The following is a 21,142-nucleotide window of genomic DNA, read 5'->3' on the forward strand; positions in this document are numbered from 1 at the left end:
TTTATTTTGAAAACAAACTTGGTTTAAAAATGTAAAGATTAATAATATAATAAATATACGTTTTAGACGTAATAGAATATTTATTGCATTTAAGCCGTACAGGCGCACCTCCGCCAGCTAAACAACAGCCCAACACAGGAGAGTGACAGAAGGTGAGTTAGCTTTGCTTCTTTAACCTATAAATATGTTTTTAAGTAGAGAAACATGAGGCTTTAATGAATGAACTGCACCACGAGGGTTAAATTCTTCACTACACCCCACTAACTGGTGGTGGTTCTGCTTTTTCACAGCTTTGTTGTACACATAAAACGTCTTTGTTTTGGGTCAACATGTGAGCAACCCTGCTGCAGAGGTAACTGGCTGAGCTGCAGCTGCTTTAAATTAACTTAACCCTCATGTTTATGCAGACACAAAGCTATTTAAACCTCCGACAACTTTTAAATATATAGCTAGTAGGTTCTGCTGTGACAGTTCTTAAACTGGACTCTACAGAACCAGAACTGTTAAAAGAAAAGTAACAAAGCTACATGTTCCCAAAACGGAAATAAGGCTTCACTTTATTAATCTGATTTTATCAATTCAAAAATATTTGATTTATCCCAAAGGAAAAACTAAATGTCACTGTAAGAATATTTAAAGAGATGATGTGGCCTGTGATGCTGTGTGCAGGAAGGCTCTCCTGTAGCAGTCTGTCTTGCAACACATCCAAAGACTCTGACTGAAGACTGTTGCTGTATAACAGTCTCATGACAGCCTGACATGCTAACAGCTCAATATCCAGGCAGCAGAGAAAATATTTCACAGCAACAAGTCCTGAATGACTCCATCAATTCTTAGCTAGCTATGCTAATCCACTTCTTTTGCTTTTGCTGCTGCTTTTTAAATCTGTCTGGTCAGAAAGCCGGGCAGAGAGGTGTTGGAGTAGGCAGGGGTGTCAAACTCCAGTCCTGGAGGGCCGCTGTCCTGCAACCTTTAGATGAGCCTCTGCTTCAGCACCTGAACAGAATAATGAGGTCATTAAGGTTCTGGAGAACCGGTCCACACCAGGAGGAGGAAATGAAACTGTTTCATTCCAGTGTTTTGTACCTGTGGCTCATCTAAAACCTGCAGGACAGCGACTGGAGTTTGACTCCTGTGGAGTAGAGGATGTGATGATTTAAACTTCCTCCTCCTCTCTGTGTCCATGAAGCCTCCCTTTAAACTCCTCTTGGATTTGGGGTCAGAGGTCAGGGAGCTGCTAACCAGCTGCTAATTGTTGAAAGAACAAAATCTTTAAAATGCCATTGCTGATGTGTTCCTAATGATGAGCTCTAAATGTTTTAATGGGTTTAAATCGGGTTACTATCTCTGAGTCTACTTCCTGTACCGCTAAACCCCATGACCTCTGTGTGTGTGTGTGTGTGTGTGTGTGTGTGTGTGTGTGTGTGTGTGTGCGCGTGTGTGTGTGTGATCTTTAGCCTGGATGTGTAAAAGGTCACAGACACATCCTGACTCCTGATATCCGTCTGTCTGTGACAGTAAAGGTCACGGTTCCGGCTGTGTGTGTCGGCCCGTGTTGGTTCTTTGTTGGCGCTGATGCGACCCGGTCCATTTTTAGACCGGTGTGTTTGCTGAAACCCAACAAATACACACATTGTGTTAGGCTAACACAGTTCATAGATCTAAATGACTTTTAGACATTTGTCACATGTTTGTGACATTTTTCTCATTTTCTGGTCCTTTTTTATCCATTTATTATTATTTTATCTTTGAGTTTTAATTTTGTCCTTTTTAAAAAAAATAAGTTTTGAATATATGGAGGCCAAAAAGTCTCAAACATTTGTGAAGGAAGTAAAGTTTGTGACTTTTATTTTAAAAAGTGTGTTTTGGTTATATTTTAGAAACACTATAAGCTAAACTTTCAGAACCATAAATCCTAAATTCTGCAGAACTTAATTCTCAAATTAAAAAGTTTAATCTGAGTTTAAACAGAAGCAGGTCTCAGCTGGTTCTGGAGGGAATCACCAGAAACAGGAAGTCAGAGCCTGTGGAGTCCAATCAACGTCAAAGTCAACAAATGTCAGTTAAACCTCTGATTTAGAGGAAATGTTGAATGATATTATATCCCTACAAACTTAAACCCTTTTCTAAAAACTCACTACATATACCTTAACATGTGTGAACACGCGCAGTAGAAATAGTTTTAGTGATACATGTGAAGCTGCTGTCTGTCTTTATCTACCTGTTTGGGGATCAGCCAATCAACATCAAGGAAAATAAATGCCACTTCTATATTGGCTGCTTTTCAAACACCAGCTAATAGCATGTTAGGCATATCTAGAAAAAAATATAATTTTTTTAGAATATCTGAGCTAAACACTACAAAAAGCAGAAACAGGTGAATTATTGTAAGTATTTAGGAGGTGAGTTGCACCAACAGGCTGTGCTCTGCGATATGACCTGGTTTAAAACCAGACAGGTAAACCGGAAGATCACCTGCGTCATGATGTAAGTACAGCTGAGTTATAATCACTACAAGTTGCAGCAGACTGAGGAAAAACGGACGGACCACATGGCAGAGGAGGAAGATGGATTATTAATTATTATGGATTATTAATCATAATGGAGGCCGACGTTATCAGATTAAGTAAAACTTTTGGGATTCTGATAGAAAGAAAGGCAGAGCTGTGGAAGTCCAAACGTCACTAAATATTTCTACTCAGAATACTTCCTGCTGTTCCTTTACGTTGAGAAAAAGGCCAGTTTAATAAATAAATAGTTTGAAATGTTTGTTTCCGGCTCCTGCGGCGTCTGTCAGCCTGACGGACGGCTCTGCTCTCAGATCAATAAAGGAGGATTTCCTTCAGTCCCAGCCGACCGGACCGACTCTTCCCCACTCATCCTCTGAATCCTGCAGATCAGGAGCAGCTTCTGTCTCACCGGGCCGCAGCGCCTCTCATCCTCCGTCACGCCTCATCTCCCAGTCCCAGGTCGGCTCTGATCACTTCCTGTCAGCTTCAGCTGCACCAAGACTCGAGAGAAACTAAACGTTCTGCCCAGTAACAGCATCAACATCAGCCACATTACAGGGAGTCAGCTCCGGTTCACTGCCTGGATGCAGCAGCTGCTCCAACCTCCTCAAAGCCACTGATTTATATTAAGTATAAATAGTTTGTTGAAAAGTATTAAATCTCTCCAAAAGAGACTCGGGGAGAACAGGCTGCATTAAAGACGGGAGCTGAGTGACGGCCGGATGGAGGCTTGGGAACGGGAACGGGAAGATCCGGGCTTTAGCGGCTCCATGCCTGCCTGGGGCAAATTCACTTCAGGTTATTTATAACTGCCAGTGGTGGCACACTTCCGCTAAGGCGCTAACAGCAGAGCTAACGGAGTTTAGTGGTTTTGACAACTTTGAAAACGTTTAGCGAACTTAGCTTCCCGTAGATAATTTATTTCTAATAAATTCTGATTTACTTCCGTTGAATAAAGTTTGACTGTGTTGTTTTGGTTATCGACTGTCAAAGATTCAAGTAGAAGTTTACTTTCATGCTTTTATTGTGAAGTCTGTTTTACTGCGTTAGCATGTTATTTACACAAGGTGGCTATCAACTGGTTGAATTTAGCGATTTAGCTTTTGCTAATTCATATGATGTAGCACTAAAGTGTTAAACTAAATATTGTGTTGTTTTAAAATTAGGATTAAACTGTTTTTGTAGCGCGTTAGCATTTCCTTCTGATAACTGTTATGTTGTTGTAGTTTCCTAATGTTAGCTTCTGCTAACTACTACTGTTGTTGCACATCTACATCCTCTAAATAATGTTATTGTAGTGCTGTAACATTAGCTTCAACTAAACACTATGTCACTAGAGCATTTAATGCTAGCTCCTGCTAAATATGACTTTGTTGTAGAGCTTTAGGATTAGCTTCTGCTAAATAGTGTTGTAGCATTTTAGAGTTAGCTCCTGCTAAATATTAAGTTGTTGTAGAACTTTAGTGTTAGCTCCTGCGCTTTAGCTATAGCTTGAACTAAATGCTGTTATTTTAGCTCTTTAATCTTAGCTTCTGCTAAATAATTTGTTGCTTTAGCGTTAGCAGAACAACTGTTTACTCTTAGTGCTTTAGGGTTAGCACAGTTAGCGTTTTAGCTACCTAAGCCAGTGTGAGCCTCACCACAAGGTAACGGTTTGGGCCTGTGTTGTGCAGCGGTTTGGCGGCGCGGCGCTCTGCCGCTGAACCCTGTGAGCTGATTGGATGTAATGAAGCCTGATGGTCGGAGCAGCTTCCCTCTCAGCCCTGATGAGCTGCTTTGATTCTCCGGCTGATTGTTTCCGTATCGCTGAGCCCTGAGCTGCAGATTGAGTTTTCCGTCTCCTTTCCACCTGGCAGATCAAGGACTGCGGCGTCTCGGCCATCGATCGCTTCCTCCCGTGTTCAGACGGCGGAAGAACCCGTCTGGGACCCGAGCCGGACCGCTGCAGATCGACCGGCCTCCTCTGTGGAGAGGTAAAACCAGCCGGTAAACACTCTGACATTTCCAGACGTGTTAAATAAAACTGATGTTCAGTCTGCGCCGTGAAGGGCTCCAGGCCTCCTGAATGTCAGTCCGGCTGGGAACGCAACGACCGGCGGCCGTCCGACTCAGGATGAATAACTAAACTGTTTAAACTGAACGATTCCCAACGCGCCGCCGGTCGCTGTGTTTAATGTCAGGCCGACGCCATGGAAACCAAGGCCTTGACCCCCAGGGTGACCTCAGCTTTGAACTCTGACCTTTTCCTGGTCCTCTGAGTCCAGAAGCTGCTCTGGAGAACAAATGCAAAAAACTGAATCATTTCCCAGCTTACAAGTTAAAAAATCAAACTTTTTCTCTAATATTCAAGAATCATTGACTTAAAACAAACTCGTATATCTTGTTGAAAAGTGAATTTGTCTTGATTCGACTGAACTCAGATGTTTTCAGTGTAAACTAGATAAATAAGTGTTTATTGTTTTACAGTGTATCTGTGTTAGTGACGGAGCGTCTGCTGGACGTTCGCTAATCTGGACGAGTCGCAGCTCATTGCCTGCAGCTCATCGCCTGCAGCTCTTCCTCTTCTGTCTTCTCTTTTCTTATTTCCTGTCTCCTTTAATTTTCCCAACCTCATCTCTTCCTTCCTGTTTCTGGTTTCCGTTCTCTCTCCGTTTCTTGGGATTCACGATAAATCGGTGTTGACGTCCGATCAATAAATCTGGACTGATTTTAAGAACTGATATTTGTTTCCATCTTGTTGCTGTTGGGTTGGATGCAGAGCAGGATTCTGGAGTTTAACTGGTTGGTTTTACACGGCGGTGAAAGTGAAAGGAAATACATTAATATCAGTAAATATCAGTTATCGGTCATAACAGATTTTCTTATTGATGAATCGCCAACCATCTCCTTTTTATTTCCTGTTTCCGTCCATCAGCTCCTGACCGGAACCAGAGTTCTGGCTCTGTTACATGTTGAGTTTCTGAGCAGCAGGCGGTTCTGATTCTGTGGTTCTGGTTCTGTGGTTCTGGTTCTGGTTCTGTCTGTGTGGATAAATCTGTTTTCTGCAGGAAGCTCTTGGGTTTTCCTGGCGCTGTGTCTCTGTGTGCTGGTGTCCTCCATCTGTTGTAGGAAAGCCTTCCTGAACCTGCTGAGCCCACCTCACACACACACACACACGCACACACACGCACACGCACACACACGCACACACACACACACACACACACACACACACACACGCACACACACACACGCACACACACACACACGCACACACACACACGCACACACACACACACACACACACGCGCGCGCGGCTATATAACGTGTTAAACACACTCCCATCGTCTCAGAACTCGGTGAAATCAAGGGAAGGAAAAACTCGTGCAACATCTAACTGCTTCCATTCAGCATTTTCACCCTCTTTCCCTTTAAATCTGCTTTTCTGTGACCTCTGACCCCTCAGTGGAGTCTGGAAGTGTCATATTCTGATCAGTAAAAGCTGTGAAAATCAATCCTGGAGGCGCTAATTAGAGGCAGCAGAGTGTCGGGCCCCTGAGGGCCTTCACTGGAGTCAACCTGCTGAAGGGTTTTCAGTTAGCACTGAGCAGTTAGCGCCGAGCAGCTAGCTGTTAGCGGTGATCTATTAGCACTGAGCAGCTAGCACTGAGCAGCTAGCGCTGACTGTAGCTTTCTTCTCATATTTTTGTAATATTGTGACTTTAGTCTCAGTAAATCTCTTTTCTTGGCTCTAATCGTTTTCATCTGATCTTCATTTCTCGGTTTCCTCAGTTTGTTCAGAGTTAAACTGGATTATTTTATATTTTTTAAGGTTTTGGTTCTGGCACATTTTCTGTATTTATTTGTCAGATGTTCAGCGGTGAACAGATTTCCAGATGAACGTCGATCATAACTGTCAGAACCGCCTGCCGGGTCGACCCGCTTCCTCTTTCATCTGAGATCTGCCGGTTCTCCACCAGGACAGGAGAACGAAGCTGCTGGACCGGTTCTGGTAGAACCTAAAGAGTCTCAGCTCATCAGGATGAAGGTCCAGATTTGAACAGATCAACTAAAATATAGATTAAAAAATAAATGTTTGGAACATTTTAAGCCTTTTTTCTGATGGTTCTGAGAATAAAAACCCAAATGTCAGACCATCAGAATATTCCATCAGATCAGTAAAATCATGTAAATATTTAAATGTTTTACAGTATTGTATTGCGTTTAGCTGCAGCCTGTATTTGCATAAAGATTTTCATGTTTCTCAGTAAGAAAGGTTTAAATCCAAACGTCTCTTCCTGCTCCGAACAGTTGGTGGTTTTTAATAAGCCTCCAGTGGTTCTGTAATAACGGACCCACTGGTGGGAATAAAAACCCAGAACTCTCCATCCTGACTGCAGGTTCAGCCCGACGGGCCGGTCGGGCGGTTCTGGACCAGTTCTGGACCGGTTCTGGACCCAGATCTACTAAACAATGGAGAATCTGATAAGAGTTGGGTTGTTGACAGTAGAGTCTCTTTTTCTACCTAGCAACAGAGCTGGGTGAGTTCTGATTGGAGGAACTCATTTATTTCTGATCAGGTTCTTTGATCAAATAAAGATGGAAGGTGAGGAAATAATAAAAGTTATTAACTCAGTTGAACTTTCACTGATCCGTTTTCAGCCAAACATGAAAACTTAAAACCAGAGAAGTTGAACTTTCCTCCTCTTGTTGGGGGAAAAGAAGGAGTTCAAGTTTCTCACAGTGTTTCCAATAAAAGAACTCTAGTTCCTGAACTGGTTCAGTTCAGAGCGATTTATTGACAGCAGTCGCCTGTAGTGAGGATGAGTCGTCAATAGAGGGCGCTAGCAGCCAGATCTGAGCTTTCTCCTTTATTTACTGGTTCCCTTTAATTTAACGACCCAAAGACGTTTCAGCTCGTCGCCACGGCAGCGTTCAGTCTTACTGCACAAACAGGCCAGGGTCTGACCGCCAGAAGGGAACTGGTTGGACTGGTGGAGGTGGTTTGATCCGGTCAGCTGCTGGTTTCTCAGCAGGTTGCTGCTCAGATGACTGGCAGCTGTTGACCAACTGTTGACCGGTTAGCTCAGAAAGACCAGCTGTTCAGCAGAGGCCGAGTGGAGCAGCAGTCCACTCTGGAGCCTCTTTAGTCTGTGTGGAAACACAGCAGAGGTTTGAAGATGCGTTCAGAAACCAGTGGAACGGCCTGCTGGCGTCTTCTGGTTCCTGATCCTCAGCCACCCAGCTCTGACCTTAGAGATTTAAACTGATTGTTTACGTTCCTTCATTTCCATCAGTTTCAGTCTTTAGGGTCCGAATGAAGACCAGCAGGACTGATGATCTGGTCGGGCCCCTGGCCCGGTCTCTGGCTGCTGAGTGTCCTGAACACTGCTGCTGTCGACTCTCAGGCGTAAAAACTGATCTTTGTTTTTCTGTCCGCCGGCCGTCCTGCAGTCCGCGCTGACCGCTGTCCAGCCAAGTGTGACGGAGCATCTTGGACCTTCAGGGCCCGTTCTAGTGAATAAAGAGCAGCTCTCAGTTTCTACGATCCAGCCCTCACCTGGATCATGACCGATAGAACGGATCAACATGCTGACTCTCTGGCCAGCGGATGGTTCTGGTTCTGGTTCTGCAGTGCCTCTTGTTTTGGTGTAAACCCTCTGTGTTGGCTCTCTGTCGCTGTTCCTTCATTATGAGCAGTGGCTCCCGGCCTGCAGCGCCCCCCAGAGGACGGCTGTCGGCCCAGCAGGGGGAACCAGACGTCTGTTTCTCTCACATCCCTGAAGAGCCGAGCGGCTAAACCAGCCAAAAACGTTTTGCTCGTCTCCGTGTGCCGCAGATTTCCATGTTTAACTTCCAGCCTCTGTTCAGCCTCTCCTGAGCGTGTTAGCGCTGCAGCGGGTTCTGGCCTGTGGCGGCGCGGCGGCGTGGAGGTTAACAGGTGTTCAGGTGGATTCCTCACCTTCTGCTGCTCCTCCAGCAGCAGATCAACTGGACCTTTTAATAGAGCAGCAGCAGGAAGTGAGACGGCATCAGACAGAGAGGTTAGCTTCTGTTAGCCTCTGATGCTACCGTCAGGCACCAGGCTGACCTCTGACCTCTGGTAACCAGGGAACTACAGGTCTGCTAGTCTAAATATAACAGAACCGCTGTGGTTTGGTAGAGCTGAAAGTTATGGAGACGATCATTTTATTGAGTTGTTCTGGTCGATCCTGGACCCGATCAGCCGGGTTTTATTCATCTTCATTCTTAGAAAATTAATAAAAATGAACTTTGGTCCCACTGAGGAGGAGTTGTGCCCCGTTTGTTTGTCAAGAAATCAGATGCTGAGTGAAGAGGAAACTTTAAAACATTGAAGCTTTGTTTCCACTGAGCGGGTCAGCTCGGCTCGACTCGGGTCGGCTCGACTCGGTTCGGTTCAAGTTGGCTCGGTTTGGTTTGGTTCGGGTCGGCTCGACTCGGCTCGGTTTGGTTCGGCTCGGTTTGGTTTGGTTCGGGTCGGCTCGGTTTGGTTCGGCTCGACTCGGTTTGGTTCAAGTCGGCTCGGTTTGATTTGGTTCAGGTCGGCTCGGTTTGGGTCAGCTCGGCTCGGTTCGGCTCGGCTCGGCTCGGTTCGGTTTGGGTCGGCTCGGCTCGGCTCGGTTCGGTTTGGTTTGGTTCGGGTTGCTATGCAGAAAACTTGCTAAGCCCGGTGAAAAAATATTAAAAGTAGCCAGGAAATCTGAAAATATGACAATACGGATTCCTAAACATAGAAAAGTATAATTAAAATAAACCAACTTTTGCACTTTGATTAAATCCTAATGAATTAATCAGCCAGTGGATCTTATAATAAGATTAGTAATAATGGTCACAAAATAAAATAAATGTTATCTAAAATGATTGATGATGTCGGCTTTGTTAAATATTCAGGTATTTATTTCTTGTTTTCCTAAATCCCGGCGTTCTGTTCATGTGGAGCTGAGTTTAGATTAGCTGATGTTTCATAGCAGTTTGAAATAAATAACTTTATTCTTTGTTCACATCAGTCTCACTGAACGCTCAAATCAAACCTCAGATGCAGAAAGCTCCTCGTGCAACATGCTAACATCCAAGCTAGCTAGCACTCTGCCTCATGTAGCTGTGCTAACAGCTAACGCTAACGTAGCCCCGGTGCAGCGCCTTCCTGAACTCGCTGACCGGCGGTGAAAGCTGCAGCCTCATCAGTCTGTTTCAGTGGGATCAGATTCTGATTCATTCATTAATATTCATGTGATAAACTGACTTTATGTTTAAACTCATTTTTATGATTGTGAAACAGAAACGTCTCGTTCTGGTGAGAGTTAACGGGGAGTTCTGATCTCTGTGTGCAGAACATCAGTTCAGGGTTTTCTGTTTCTGCTGGGATCAGCGTTTCCAGCAGCCACATCAACACCAGTTAGCTTCAGGTTTCTGTCGGCTCGCCGCAGCGCGTCAGCGCAGGAAAATCCCTGAGAGGTGATTGATTGGGACGGGCGGCGGCGTCCCTCAGGGCGGCGGCCTGCAGCGATCGATGGGCCCGACCCAACGCTGCTGTCACAAAGTCCTGACGCCTCCAAACTGACCCAGCTGCTATGAAATAATAATGAAGGATGAGAAAGAAAATCTGCTTCACGCAGAAACCAGGCAGGATTGGTGATGGAGGAAGTGACATCACGGCTCATCCTCACGAATGAGGAAAGCAGAAGAAAAAAACAGATTTATGGTTTATTATTTCAGATTATGATGGTTTGAACTGAGCAGAACCTGGTTGGCTCAGGATGTATCTACATGATCCTTCAGGTCAGTTTGAACTTTGAACTTTGGGTCTGATGTAGAGATTTAACGGAAAATGAAATGATGTGAAATTAGTTTGGAGCTTCATATTGTGGTACAATGGCTGCACAATCTGGCTTATCACTCTAGAAGTGTTTTTATCAGTTAATATCAATAATTATTGGTAAATTTTTTGTTTTATGTATCTGAAAAACAACCAAACTGGTGACGGGGCATTTCCTGTGACCTTTCACCCCACACCGTTTTATTATTGTGAAGCAGTTTTGAGTCACAGAGGATAAACATGAAACTGCTGCTGCGCAAGTTACTCAGCAGGCTGTTGCTAGGCAACCGCAGAGTGAGTGAGTTAGCTGATGCTACCAAGCTAGCTGAGTTAGCTTGAGCAGCTAAAGCCTTTCTCTGCCTACATCTCCCAGAATGCTGTGCGGTTCTGGATCAGAGTTCAGTGAATGTTCTATATATTAACTATTCAATGTATTATCTATTGATAATCATCACGTCTGTCACAATATCTATAGTTATTGATTTATTGTCTATGATTATTGATTTATTGTCTATGATTATTGATTTATTGTCTATGATTATTGATTTATTGTCCATTGGTACTAAAACCCCGACGACGACGTCTGGGACCAATAATCTGTAGAAATGTTCCTCCCTGGTTTGGTTCCAGTAGAACCGGGTCGACCGGACCATCAGGTGTTAAACGGGTTCAGTAGGTTCTGGTGACTCCTCTGTCATCAGAAAGCATTGTGGGTAGTTTAGAGGTTTCAGTGCTGAGTTTTTACTTTATGATGTAGAAATTAATTGATCATCAATACTCAGATTGGTTATCGATATCGGCCCATATTTTCATATCGGATCATCCCTAAACGGTCCTCGTATTTTTGTAGATGTAGTGAATCCTTGTTTCCATGGCGACGAGTCCCTGTGTGTAGAAACCGTTTCCTGTAGAGCCGGCCTCGCCGTGCTGGTCGGATCCCAGGAAAACCAGTTGCTGTTGTTCAGTCAGGTGGATGAGATGGAGCTGCTGCCTCGGCACTTTTCTACACCGCCCATAAAATCTGCCTCCTCCTCCTCCTCCTCCTCCTCCTCTCTTTATATCCATAGAAATCTCTTCCTTTATTATGTTTCTGCTGATGCAGGTTTGATCTAATGCTGCTTGTCAGAGAGCCGCCTGCTTCTCTGAGCAGAACATCCGCAGATATGACTTCATTAGGAGGAGGAGGAGGAGGAGGAGATGAAGAGCAGCTGGGACAAATGATGGCGGATGAATCGGATCGACTCCTGCCTTGTTTCAGTTTCAGCAGCTTCTCAGATCATCGCCTCCTGACCTTTGACCCAGGACCAGTCGGACCAGGCATCCATGTTGGTTTCCATCCATTCAGGGTCAGAGGTCAACCTGCTGATGATGTCATTAAACATGGCGGCTCGTTGGTCCAAACCGTGGTTACAGAGTATTTAATAACAGATGGAGTCTCTGTAGGAGGCCGACTGGTTTTATAAAATAAATCTTTTATTGAATATCTGCTATAATCTGGACAAACTGAACAGAATCTGTTTCTGGAAAACGTTTCATATCTGGTTCATTTCTAATCTGCAAATTATAAATCAACATAATAAATTCATTTTACAGTCAGAATCTTCTGGTGGGATTTTCATCAGTAGGTATGAAATAGAAGAGCTGGTCTCAGTTTTAATCCGTCACCATCCAGGTGTTTAACAACCGTCCACAGGAAGTGGTCACTGTGCCACAGGAAGTGGTCACTGTGCCACAGGAAGTGGTCACTGTGCCACAGTTAGCATAGTTAGCATGGTTAGCATCAGCAGCAGTTTGTAGAAAGTTAAAACAGCTCAGAGATTTTCCAAATGCTGCCAACGTTCCAGAACAAAGGAGTTCAGCCTTCCTGTTGTCTGCTGAACGTCTCGCTCTCTCTCGCTGTCCAGCAGCCAAAACACGACTCAACATGTCTTCGGTACCAGCAGCTCAGCTCGTCCACATCGTCTGTTGCTGAGGATAAAAGCAGGACAGCAGCGCTGTGCATCATCTCCTCGCTCTTCCTGTGTCTCAGGACTCTTCCTCGCTCCTCTTCCTCGTTCCTCTTCCTCACTCCATCTTCCTCGCTCCTCTTCCTCCTCTGCAGTCGGTGATTTATCACTTCCTGCTGTCAGCTCGTCACTTTTTTCTGTCCAGATGAATCCCTGAGTGTTCCTGCAGCGCCGCTTCCTTTATGCCTCTCTGATGCGTTTCTTCATGTGTGTCACCATGGTGACGGGGCTGGGATGTTTGCTGGGTTCTGGCCGGGTCGTGCCGCCCGTCCTTCAGCGATCTGGCAGCGGTACGTGGCGCTGCTGGCCGCCGCCGCGCCGATTAGTCGGAACAAGCCTTTGGCAGCCAAACAAGGGATTTTCTCAACAACCTTCACAACCTGTGAGTCATGTTTCTGCTGCTCCCCGTCAGAACCGCCAACCGGACCCGGTGGCAGCTGTAATTGGTGGAAACAACCAGACAACACCTGGGAATTACAAAGCAGCTCAGCTTGACCGGATCTGCAGAAATCACTGGAATAGCGTAAAATTCAGCTGAACAAGAGAAACTTTGGGTTTGTTTGGTTCCGAGCGGCCCAACAGAGAAACGGTCCAGTCAAAACCCTTTTATTTGCTAAATATTGAATAAATGCACAGATTTAGAGCAGCTTCCTCCAACCTGGCTCTGCTGATGATTTATTTATGGAAACTCAACTCCAGAAAGATGAAAACATCCAGATTTTCTAAAACTAGAATCTCCAACCAAAGAGACTTTTTCCCTCCGTCCAGTTTAATAAATCCAGATTTAAACTCACTAATTTGAAAATTAATTAGATTTTAACATGTTAAACATGTTTTTTCATCTGGATCATTTGTGTTTGTGTGTTTCTGGTACGACCGTAAATCTGACGCACAAGCGACGTCCCAAACCGCTTCTCCCCTCGTTTCCAATCGTAACCATAGAAACAGAAACATTCGGTCTCTGAGTTAGCTGCATTTATTATTATTAAATTAACATTTAATATTAAATAATCTGAGCTTCATCAGGTCTCAGTGATCCATGTTAACGTTTGTATTCTGGTCTGTTGACCTCTGACCTCTAACAGATTTACTGTAATGTGAGTTATCGTAGTTTTAGTGTTAAATAATCATCTTTATGGAGGAAAAACTAAAAATGACTCAAATCAGAAGAAATATTGTAGAAAAACCCTCAAGATAAAGATCCGGGTTTCACTTCTCCACCTTCCTGTGCGCGGGTGTGTGTGTGTGTGTGTGTGTGTGTGTGTGTGTGTGTGTGTGTGTGTGTGTGTGTGTGTGTGTGTGTGTGTGTGTGTGTGTGTGTGTGTGTGTGTGTGTGTGTGTGTGTGGGTGGCCATATGTGTGTTGTTGTTTGGCGCCGGAGGATCGGACATATGGAGCCCAGGATCTCATGCTACGAGGAGAATCGTGAAGAATCGGGTTCAGTTCATAAAATCCACATGAAGCAGAACAATATGGACCCAATAATAAAAAAACTCATTTTTCTGAAACATGTCAGCAGAAATGAATCTGCAGGAAGTGAAAATATCAGCCTGATCAACACTGAGGTGAGAAAAGATGCAGGAAGAAATGATTTAATTTTCTCAGAGTTTCCTTCAACGTTTTTATTCAGGTTTTGATTTATCGCTTTAGAAAAGATGAAACGACAAAACTCACAATAACTTCCTCAATCTTGCAAAAGCATTTTTATGTTTGCTTGATGATTGTTGAGTTAACGCGCTGAAGGACAGACGGAAACGTTTACTGAGTTCATCGGAGGCTCTGCCTTACCAGAGGAACCAAACTGAAACATTTCTCACTCTGAGGAGGACGACCTCTCTAACGCTCTACTTCCTGTTTGTGCCAGCCATGTTGATGACATCACGCTGTGGTGCAGAAACTCGACTCGTTCGCGTTTTATTTTTAAAAGTTCTGGTTCTCCGTCCTGCTCTGGAAAATCGTCTCCAGCTCAGTCAGAGTTTTTTCCCAGCCTCGGTTTGATGGTTTAGTCTCACCTGACCTTGACTTGTCCCTGACCTCTGACCCCTGACGCCTCGCCGCTGGCCGGTCCGGTCCGCAGCATCAATCCGTTTTGCTGCAGAGCCTCTGCAGTGCTGCAGCCTGTTGGCTGAGGGAGAACGGTGCGGATGTTTGCCTGGTAAAGGGCGGCGGTAACTGACGGCGGCGCGCTGCAACCTCTGCTGTTGGATCTTCATCCATTAGTGTAATTGTAAACGCTCACCTGCGGCTCCCGCCCCGCCTGACCTCCGCTGAGGAGCTGCCGATTTATTTTTACACTTTGCTCCCCGCTGCTGACTGCAAATGATAAATGTGTTGACCGGATCCAGGCTGATTGATCAGCAAACAGCGGCAGGAGGAAGAGCAGCTCAGCGGCGGCTGGCCGAGAACAAACCGCTTCAGGTGAAGCTGATTTCTGCTCCGTTATTAACTGGAAGCAGCGAGAGGTCGTATTTTAGTCCAGCAGCATCCTAAAGTTTAGAAACCTTTACGGCCCAGCAGCAGGAAGTTCAGAAGATAAACAGGATGACATTTAGATCAACATAAAACCATCAACCTGGAAACTGCAGCAGGAAGAAAAAGGTTTTATTAGAGGGTTCAGCAAAATGTAGCGGACGGACGGTTAATAAACCTAAACAAACCAACAGATTTTCTCTCCATGCTGATGATTTTCTGTTTTTCAGTGTAAAGGAAGTTAAGTTGTCATATTTTAATAATTAATGTTTTTATTTGTATTTTAATTATTTACAGACATTCAGGAACAGAAAATGTGACGATCAGTTTTAGATGTTTTACTGATGATGGACGGATGAACAGAATCTGTGATTTACTGACCTTCATCTCATTTGTTCATATTTTAAATTGCTTTCTGTTTTTATCATATTTTGACTTAAATAAAGTAAAAGTTAAAGTTTTTGCTCATAACTCTATGAAAACCTGAAGCTGAATAACTTTAATGCGTTTATTGTTTTTGGCTTGTTTAAAAAGTCCCAGCCTTTATTACTCTAATGTCGGAGTTTAATTAGCGAAACCTAAAATTCACCAGATGAACGGTGCTGAGTTCAGGAAAACGAGATTTTAAAGAAACGTTAAATAAAACTTTAAAAATCAAATTAATTTTTTCTGCATTTTTATAGATTTTGCCATAAACTCCTCAAACTGTTTTTCTGATTTCTCATCAAACCTTCTGGCTGTTCATGTTTTGTCTGTTGGTATTTATGGTTCCTATGGAAACCAAATGATTTAGTAGTGTTGATGGTGTTGGCTGGTTCTGGTCACCTCAGAAACATGGTGATGTTCCGTGAACCCAGATCCGGTTCCAGACTTCGTCGCTCTGATGGAGGACGGATTCCTGACGACTGTCTGCCGTTCCTCTCCAGCTCCATGGACGCCTCGTCATGATGTTGGGTTCTTCGTTCTTCCCCTGCGGCCGGCTCCGGACCCGCCCTCTGCTCCGCCGCCTGCTCTCGGAGTTCCGGCCCGGCGGCGGCCCGGCGCCGTCCAGGCGGCTCGGCACCGAGGGCCACACCCTGCAGCCTGTGATTGGCCAGGACTCCATCGAGCTGCTGGGCCACTCCTACCCCCGCGACGACTTCACCAACGTCACGCCGAAGATCCTGGCCAAGGTGGGCTTCCACCTGCAGAACCAGCCGTACCACCCGCTGTGGCTCATCAAGGAGCGGATCAAAGCTCACTTCTACAGGTGAGACCCGACGGACGGAGGTCCAGCTGTCTGGCGGACCAGAGGTCTGGAGGAAAAGCTTCAATAAACGCCTTACAGACTAGAACAATCGGGTTTGGTAGAACGAGCTAACGGGCTAAAGTTAGCGGTCAGCCAGGTCCAACATCAGTGTCTGACCTCAGAAATGTAATTCTGGAAGGACGATAAAAATGACTGGAAACTGAGTTGAAACTGTTGCAGATTGGGCCGATGACACGCTAAAGCCAGAGGAAGATGTTAAAGGGGCGGTGTCGTGTTTCCCAGGCATAACCAGGAAACTGTGTTAAAAATAAAATAGAGTTTATTGATCCCATACAGAACCAGAACCAGTGTGTTTCTGGGTCTGGGTCTGGTTCAGCTACTCCTGAGGGTTAGGGTTAGTTAACCCTTAAAAATGACACAGGTTGTTATAAAATGCTACATATATAAAATATGACTTAAAAGAAATGTGACTTCCTGATTTATCATCGTGAAATTGGGCCTCTGTCTCTTTAAAACCTCCTGCTGTTTCTGAAGCTCCGCCCCCAGGAAGTCGTCCCAACATGGCTCCTCTATTAACCCTTTAACGTTTTTACCAGTGTTGCTCTCAGATATATATTGATATCTCCAGGCGTTAGACTGGTTCAGTTTGGGTTCTGACCCGGTACTGGTTTGGTTCCAGTTCTGACTGGTTTATAGCTGTGGCCTCTCCCTCCTCACCTCCATCTTGGTTTCCTCTGCAGCTCCTACGTCGGTCGCTGGGGCAACCCTCTGTTCTCCGTCCACGACAACCTGAGTCCAGTGGTGACGGTGCAGCAGAACTTTGACAGGTCAGAAGCTTCCTGATGCACCAACTGGTTCTGGTCCTGGGTCTGGGCCTGGTTCTGAGTCTGGACTGGGACTGGGACTGGGCCTGGGTCTGGTTCTGAGTCTGGACTGGGACTGGGACTGGGTCTGGGTCTGGTTCTGAGTCTGGACTGGGTCTGGGTCTGGGTCTGGATCTGGGCCTGGTTCTGAGTCTGGACTGGGACTGGGTCTGGGTCTGGACTGGGTCTGGATCTGGTTCTGGGTCTGGTTCTGGTTCTGGTCCTGGATCTGGGTCTGGGTCTGGTTCTGGTTCTGGTTCTGGTCCTGGATCTGGGTCTGGTTCTGGTTCTGGTCCTGGTTCTCCACATCGACTCCACTGAGACTGAAGCTGGTTAGATGTTGGTGCTGATTGGAAGAACGTCGAGGAAAGAGGATGGACGAGGGAAACTGGGTCCAGACCCAGTCCAGAAGCGGTCCAGACCCAGACCAGACCCAGTCCAGACCCAGACCAGACCCAGTGCAGAACCAGTCCAGAACCGGTCCTCTCTCTCTGCAGCCTGCTGATTCCTCCTGATCATCCCAGCAGGAAGCCAGGCGATAACTACTACCTGAACAGGTGAGCTGGTCCCTGCGGTGCCACGCTGACCCTAACTGGTTCTGACCCGTTTGTCCTGCTGTCTCCAGAACCACCATGCTGCGGGCCCACACCTCGGCCCACCAGAGGGAGCTGGTCCGGTCCGGTCTGGACGCCTTCCTGCTGGCCGGAGACGTGTACCGGCGGGACGAGATCGACGCCAGCCACTACCCGGTCTTCCACCAGATGGAGGGGGTCCGACTCTTCTCCGACCACGAGGTTCTGACGGCGCCATGCGGCTGAGTGGACCGGGCCGCGGCAGAACCTCTGACTGTGTGTTCTGCAGCTGTTCTCCAGGGTCCGCGGCGGGGACGAGCTGAGCCTGTTCGAGCGCGGCGGGCGCCGGACCGCCCAGAAGCAGGAGAGCCACAGCCTGGAGGCCGTCAAGCTGGTGGAGTTCGACCTGAAGACCACCCTGACCCGACTCGTCACACACCTGTTTGGACCAGGTGAGACCGGCCTGACCGGACCAGGCCGATAAGATCCTCTTCAGCGTCCTCACCCTCGTCTTCCTCCCCTCAGACGTGGAGGTCAGGTGGATCGACTGCCACTTCCCCTTCACCCACCCCTCCTTTGAGATGGAGGTGCGTTTCCAGGGCGACTGGATGGAGGTGCTGGGCTGCGGCGTGATGGAGCAGGAGCTGCTGCTGTCGGGTCAGAACAAAAACCAACTTTATCCACATTACCGACTGTTAAGATCACCACTAGGTCCTCATCATTAAGGTCGCTAAGGTCATTATTAGTCAATAAAAGTCACTAATAGGGCCGTACAGGTCAGTATTAGGGTTATTAGGGTCACTAAGGTCATCATTAGGGTCACTAAGGTCATCATTAGGGTCACTAAGGTCATTATTAGGATTGTTAAGGTCATCCTTAGGGTCACTAAGGTCATTATTATTGTTGTTAAGGTCATCATTAGTCAATAAAAGTCACCACCAGGGCCGTACAGGTCAGTATTGTTACATACAGTATTTGGGTCGTGAAGGTCATTAATGTGAGTGAAGGTCATTAGTCATTAATGTGAACACGTTCAGGTTCAGTTCTTCTGTTTTCTCTGCCTTGTGAACTGATCAAAATCTTTATTTTGACTCAAAATGTTTGGATCACATTCAGTAATAAAACTAGGAGAGGACCAAGCCAGAGCCTGGTGGCTCTCCGCTATGGACAGAACCTGATTGGTTGTTGGGGTCTACACTGTAAAATATGATGGTTGTGTGAAACTGATAAATGCAGCAGGTTGGTTTGCCAGGCTGCTTCTCTAAAGCTGGATCATATTTTTATTTGACTGCTTCCAGAAAACTCAGTAAGAGTTTTTATTGAAAATATTGTTTTTCATACACAATCACATTTTGTGCCTATTTTAAATTATTCTGCTCAGTTGGACATTCTTTGGATCTCAGTTTAATAACGCCATGTTAGATTATTTCTCCTGTTAATGGACAGGCCGTTATGAGACATGTCCAGAAGGTTCTGGGTCCGCCGTCCCTTCAGGACGTCCACCTGTCCCTCAGGTGTCCCTCCCTGGACCCGTTACCTGTCCGACCCTCCCGCCCTGCTCGGTGTCCGTCTGTCCAGGTGTATCCGGTCCGTCTCTTCCTCCGCCTGCTCTCTCGCTGTCAGGCGGCTAAGTGATAAACTTGCTGCTTTGCCCTTGAACAAGGCCGCTCCGCTCGGCGCTGCTTGTTCTAATCAATAAAACATTCTTAAAGACGCGGAGCGGTGGATCAAACCGCCGCTCTGTTCCCACTGACACGCTTCGCCGTGTGGAGGCGGGCTGTCGGCCTGCTAATGGCCGTTCTGTAGCTAGCAGCATGCTCTGGGTTTAAATGCGAACGGAACCACTCGGAGCGGACCGGGTCGGCCTCTTTGAGACGTCCACATCGAGTTCAACCAAACCCAGAAACAGGAAAGAGTTTCAGTGTGGACTTTGGACTGAATGACATGAACCGGACCGGACCGGACCGGACGTCTGGGAGAGTTTTCTGGTTTTAAAATGATTCTCAGAAGAAAAATGATGCATGAAAAGTGAAAAAAGTTAATATTACCATGAAAAACAAAATAAAACCCAATGGAACAAACTGATTAGTGCGTCCAGCAGCTTATCAGGGCCGTTGTGGATGTAAAAAGCAAATGGCCGCCAAAAAACTCAAAAACGTTTAAGATAAAAACTTGTAAATTTCTGGGTTTGACAAGTTGCCGGGTCCGGACTAGAGGAGGTTCTGTTGATCTCCATCAGGCTGAGGCAGCAGTACGCTCATTGTTCATGAAGACAAGTCGTAGCTAACACCGAGTCCACTCCGAGTCCCACTCAGAGTCCCACTCCAAGTCCTGACCCGAGTCCAACTCAAAGTCCCGCTCCGAGTCCCACTCCGAGTCCTGACCCGACGCCCGGCTGCAGCAGTCTGGATCTGCTAACAGAACGTCCCGTTTGGTCTCGGTGAGATCATCACTCAGCTGCTTTGCAAACATCGATTTTCCCTCAGCAGTGACTGTCAGGCTTCTTTCTCTCTCAGATGTTTGTTTTCTCTTCCAGATGTTTCCAGTTTAAACTTCCTCCTGTCTGTGCAACCAGAAACTGCATCATGGGAAAACTTCTTATAAAAATCAGCTCAATAAAAGTTTATGAAGATGTTACAGCTCTGAGGCGTGACCTTTGAACTGTCCATCAGTTTACTGAGATGATCAGAACCTGATAGCATTCTGGCTAATGTCGGCATATTAAAAAATATTATTTATTTGCACTTTCTCTGTAATAAATAAATAAATTCAATTTAAATTCAAAGCAACTGTGGAAGCACTAGCTAAACAGTTAGCTGCACTAATTAGCACTGATTACAATCATCAGTCATGCTAGCGCTAAAGCTCTACAGCAACAAACAATTAGGTGGACGCTAATGCTAAAGCTGAACACCAACATGGAGTTAGTGGAAGATGTCAAACTTTATTCAACTTAGTTTAGAAAAATAGCAAGTATCCAGAAAATTTAATTTAGGTGAAGCTAAGTGCTCTATGCATTTTAACAGTTAGCAAAACAACAAAAAGTGCTAATTTAAAAAATTAGCTTTATTATTAGCATGTTAGCAGCATTTCTCGTGACAAATTTCTTTATTTCCCACAATTCCACTTAGCTGGAGACAGCGAACCTTTAGCTAAGCTAAGTGTTTTCTAAGTTAGCAAAGGTGCTGACGCGCTAACCTACAATATTAGCTCCACTGTTAGCGCATTAGCAGAGCAGTGGAAGTGAGCTGACGGCGTCCAGCTGCTTTCACTGAGCTGTTGTGTTTGTCTTTGAACTGTTTCTGTTGTGCAGCGTTTTTGTGAAGCGTTTGTGTTTTTCCTGCGGTTTCATCATCGCGGCTTTGTTACGGTTTTCATCTGACGTGTGTTTCGGCTGGACTCTCCAGTCATCCCAGTCCTCATTCACAATCTGCCTGGAAAACCATTACACCCAGTTAAAGTCACTCTGCTGACAGTTTGCACACACACACACCACACCACACACCCACACACACCCACACCCACACACGTCTCTGTTCTCATTTTCACTCTTTCAACACTCCTCACCCTCTCCACCTCCCATACGTATCCACTGCGGCAATGTGGCTCGTTGCCTTGGAAACCACTCATTCACCCCCCCATCCCACACCAATCCCA

At 45.8% G+C, this 21,142-nt stretch overlaps 1 protein-coding gene across 5 annotated transcripts in view; it reads left to right on the forward strand.

Moving 5' to 3' along the window:
• Positions 1-110: 110 nt before the first annotated feature.
• fars2 (phenylalanyl-tRNA synthetase 2, mitochondrial) overlaps positions 111-21,142 on the forward strand; it is a 28,551-nt gene continuing 7,519 nt past the window's right edge. The window contains exons 1-9 of one of the 5 annotated variants that reach the window (XM_023326499.1): positions 111-152; positions 4,367-4,483; positions 15,728-16,050; positions 16,791-16,877; positions 17,411-17,470; positions 17,539-17,707; positions 17,775-17,937; positions 18,011-18,142; positions 19,725-20,097. In XM_023326499.1, coding sequence (XP_023182267.1) covers positions 15,746-16,050; positions 16,791-16,877; positions 17,411-17,470; positions 17,539-17,707; positions 17,775-17,937; positions 18,011-18,142; positions 19,725-19,729 — 921 coding nt within the window. In that variant the 5' untranslated portion in view covers positions 111-152; positions 4,367-4,483; positions 15,728-15,745 and the 3' untranslated portion in view covers positions 19,730-20,097. Of the gene's footprint in view, positions 153-4,366; positions 4,497-15,727; positions 16,051-16,790; positions 16,878-17,410; positions 17,471-17,538; positions 17,708-17,774; positions 17,938-18,010; positions 18,447-19,724; positions 20,098-21,142 lie in introns of those variants that run through there. The other 4 variants (XM_023326498.1, XM_023326496.1, XM_023326495.1 and 1 more) reach the window with 4 other exon arrangements.

The sequence above is a fragment of the Xiphophorus maculatus genome, chromosome 21, assembly GCF_002775205.1.
Source record: "Xiphophorus maculatus strain JP 163 A chromosome 21, X_maculatus-5.0-male, whole genome shotgun sequence".
Taxonomy (NCBI): Eukaryota; Metazoa; Chordata; class Actinopteri; order Cyprinodontiformes; family Poeciliidae; genus Xiphophorus; species Xiphophorus maculatus.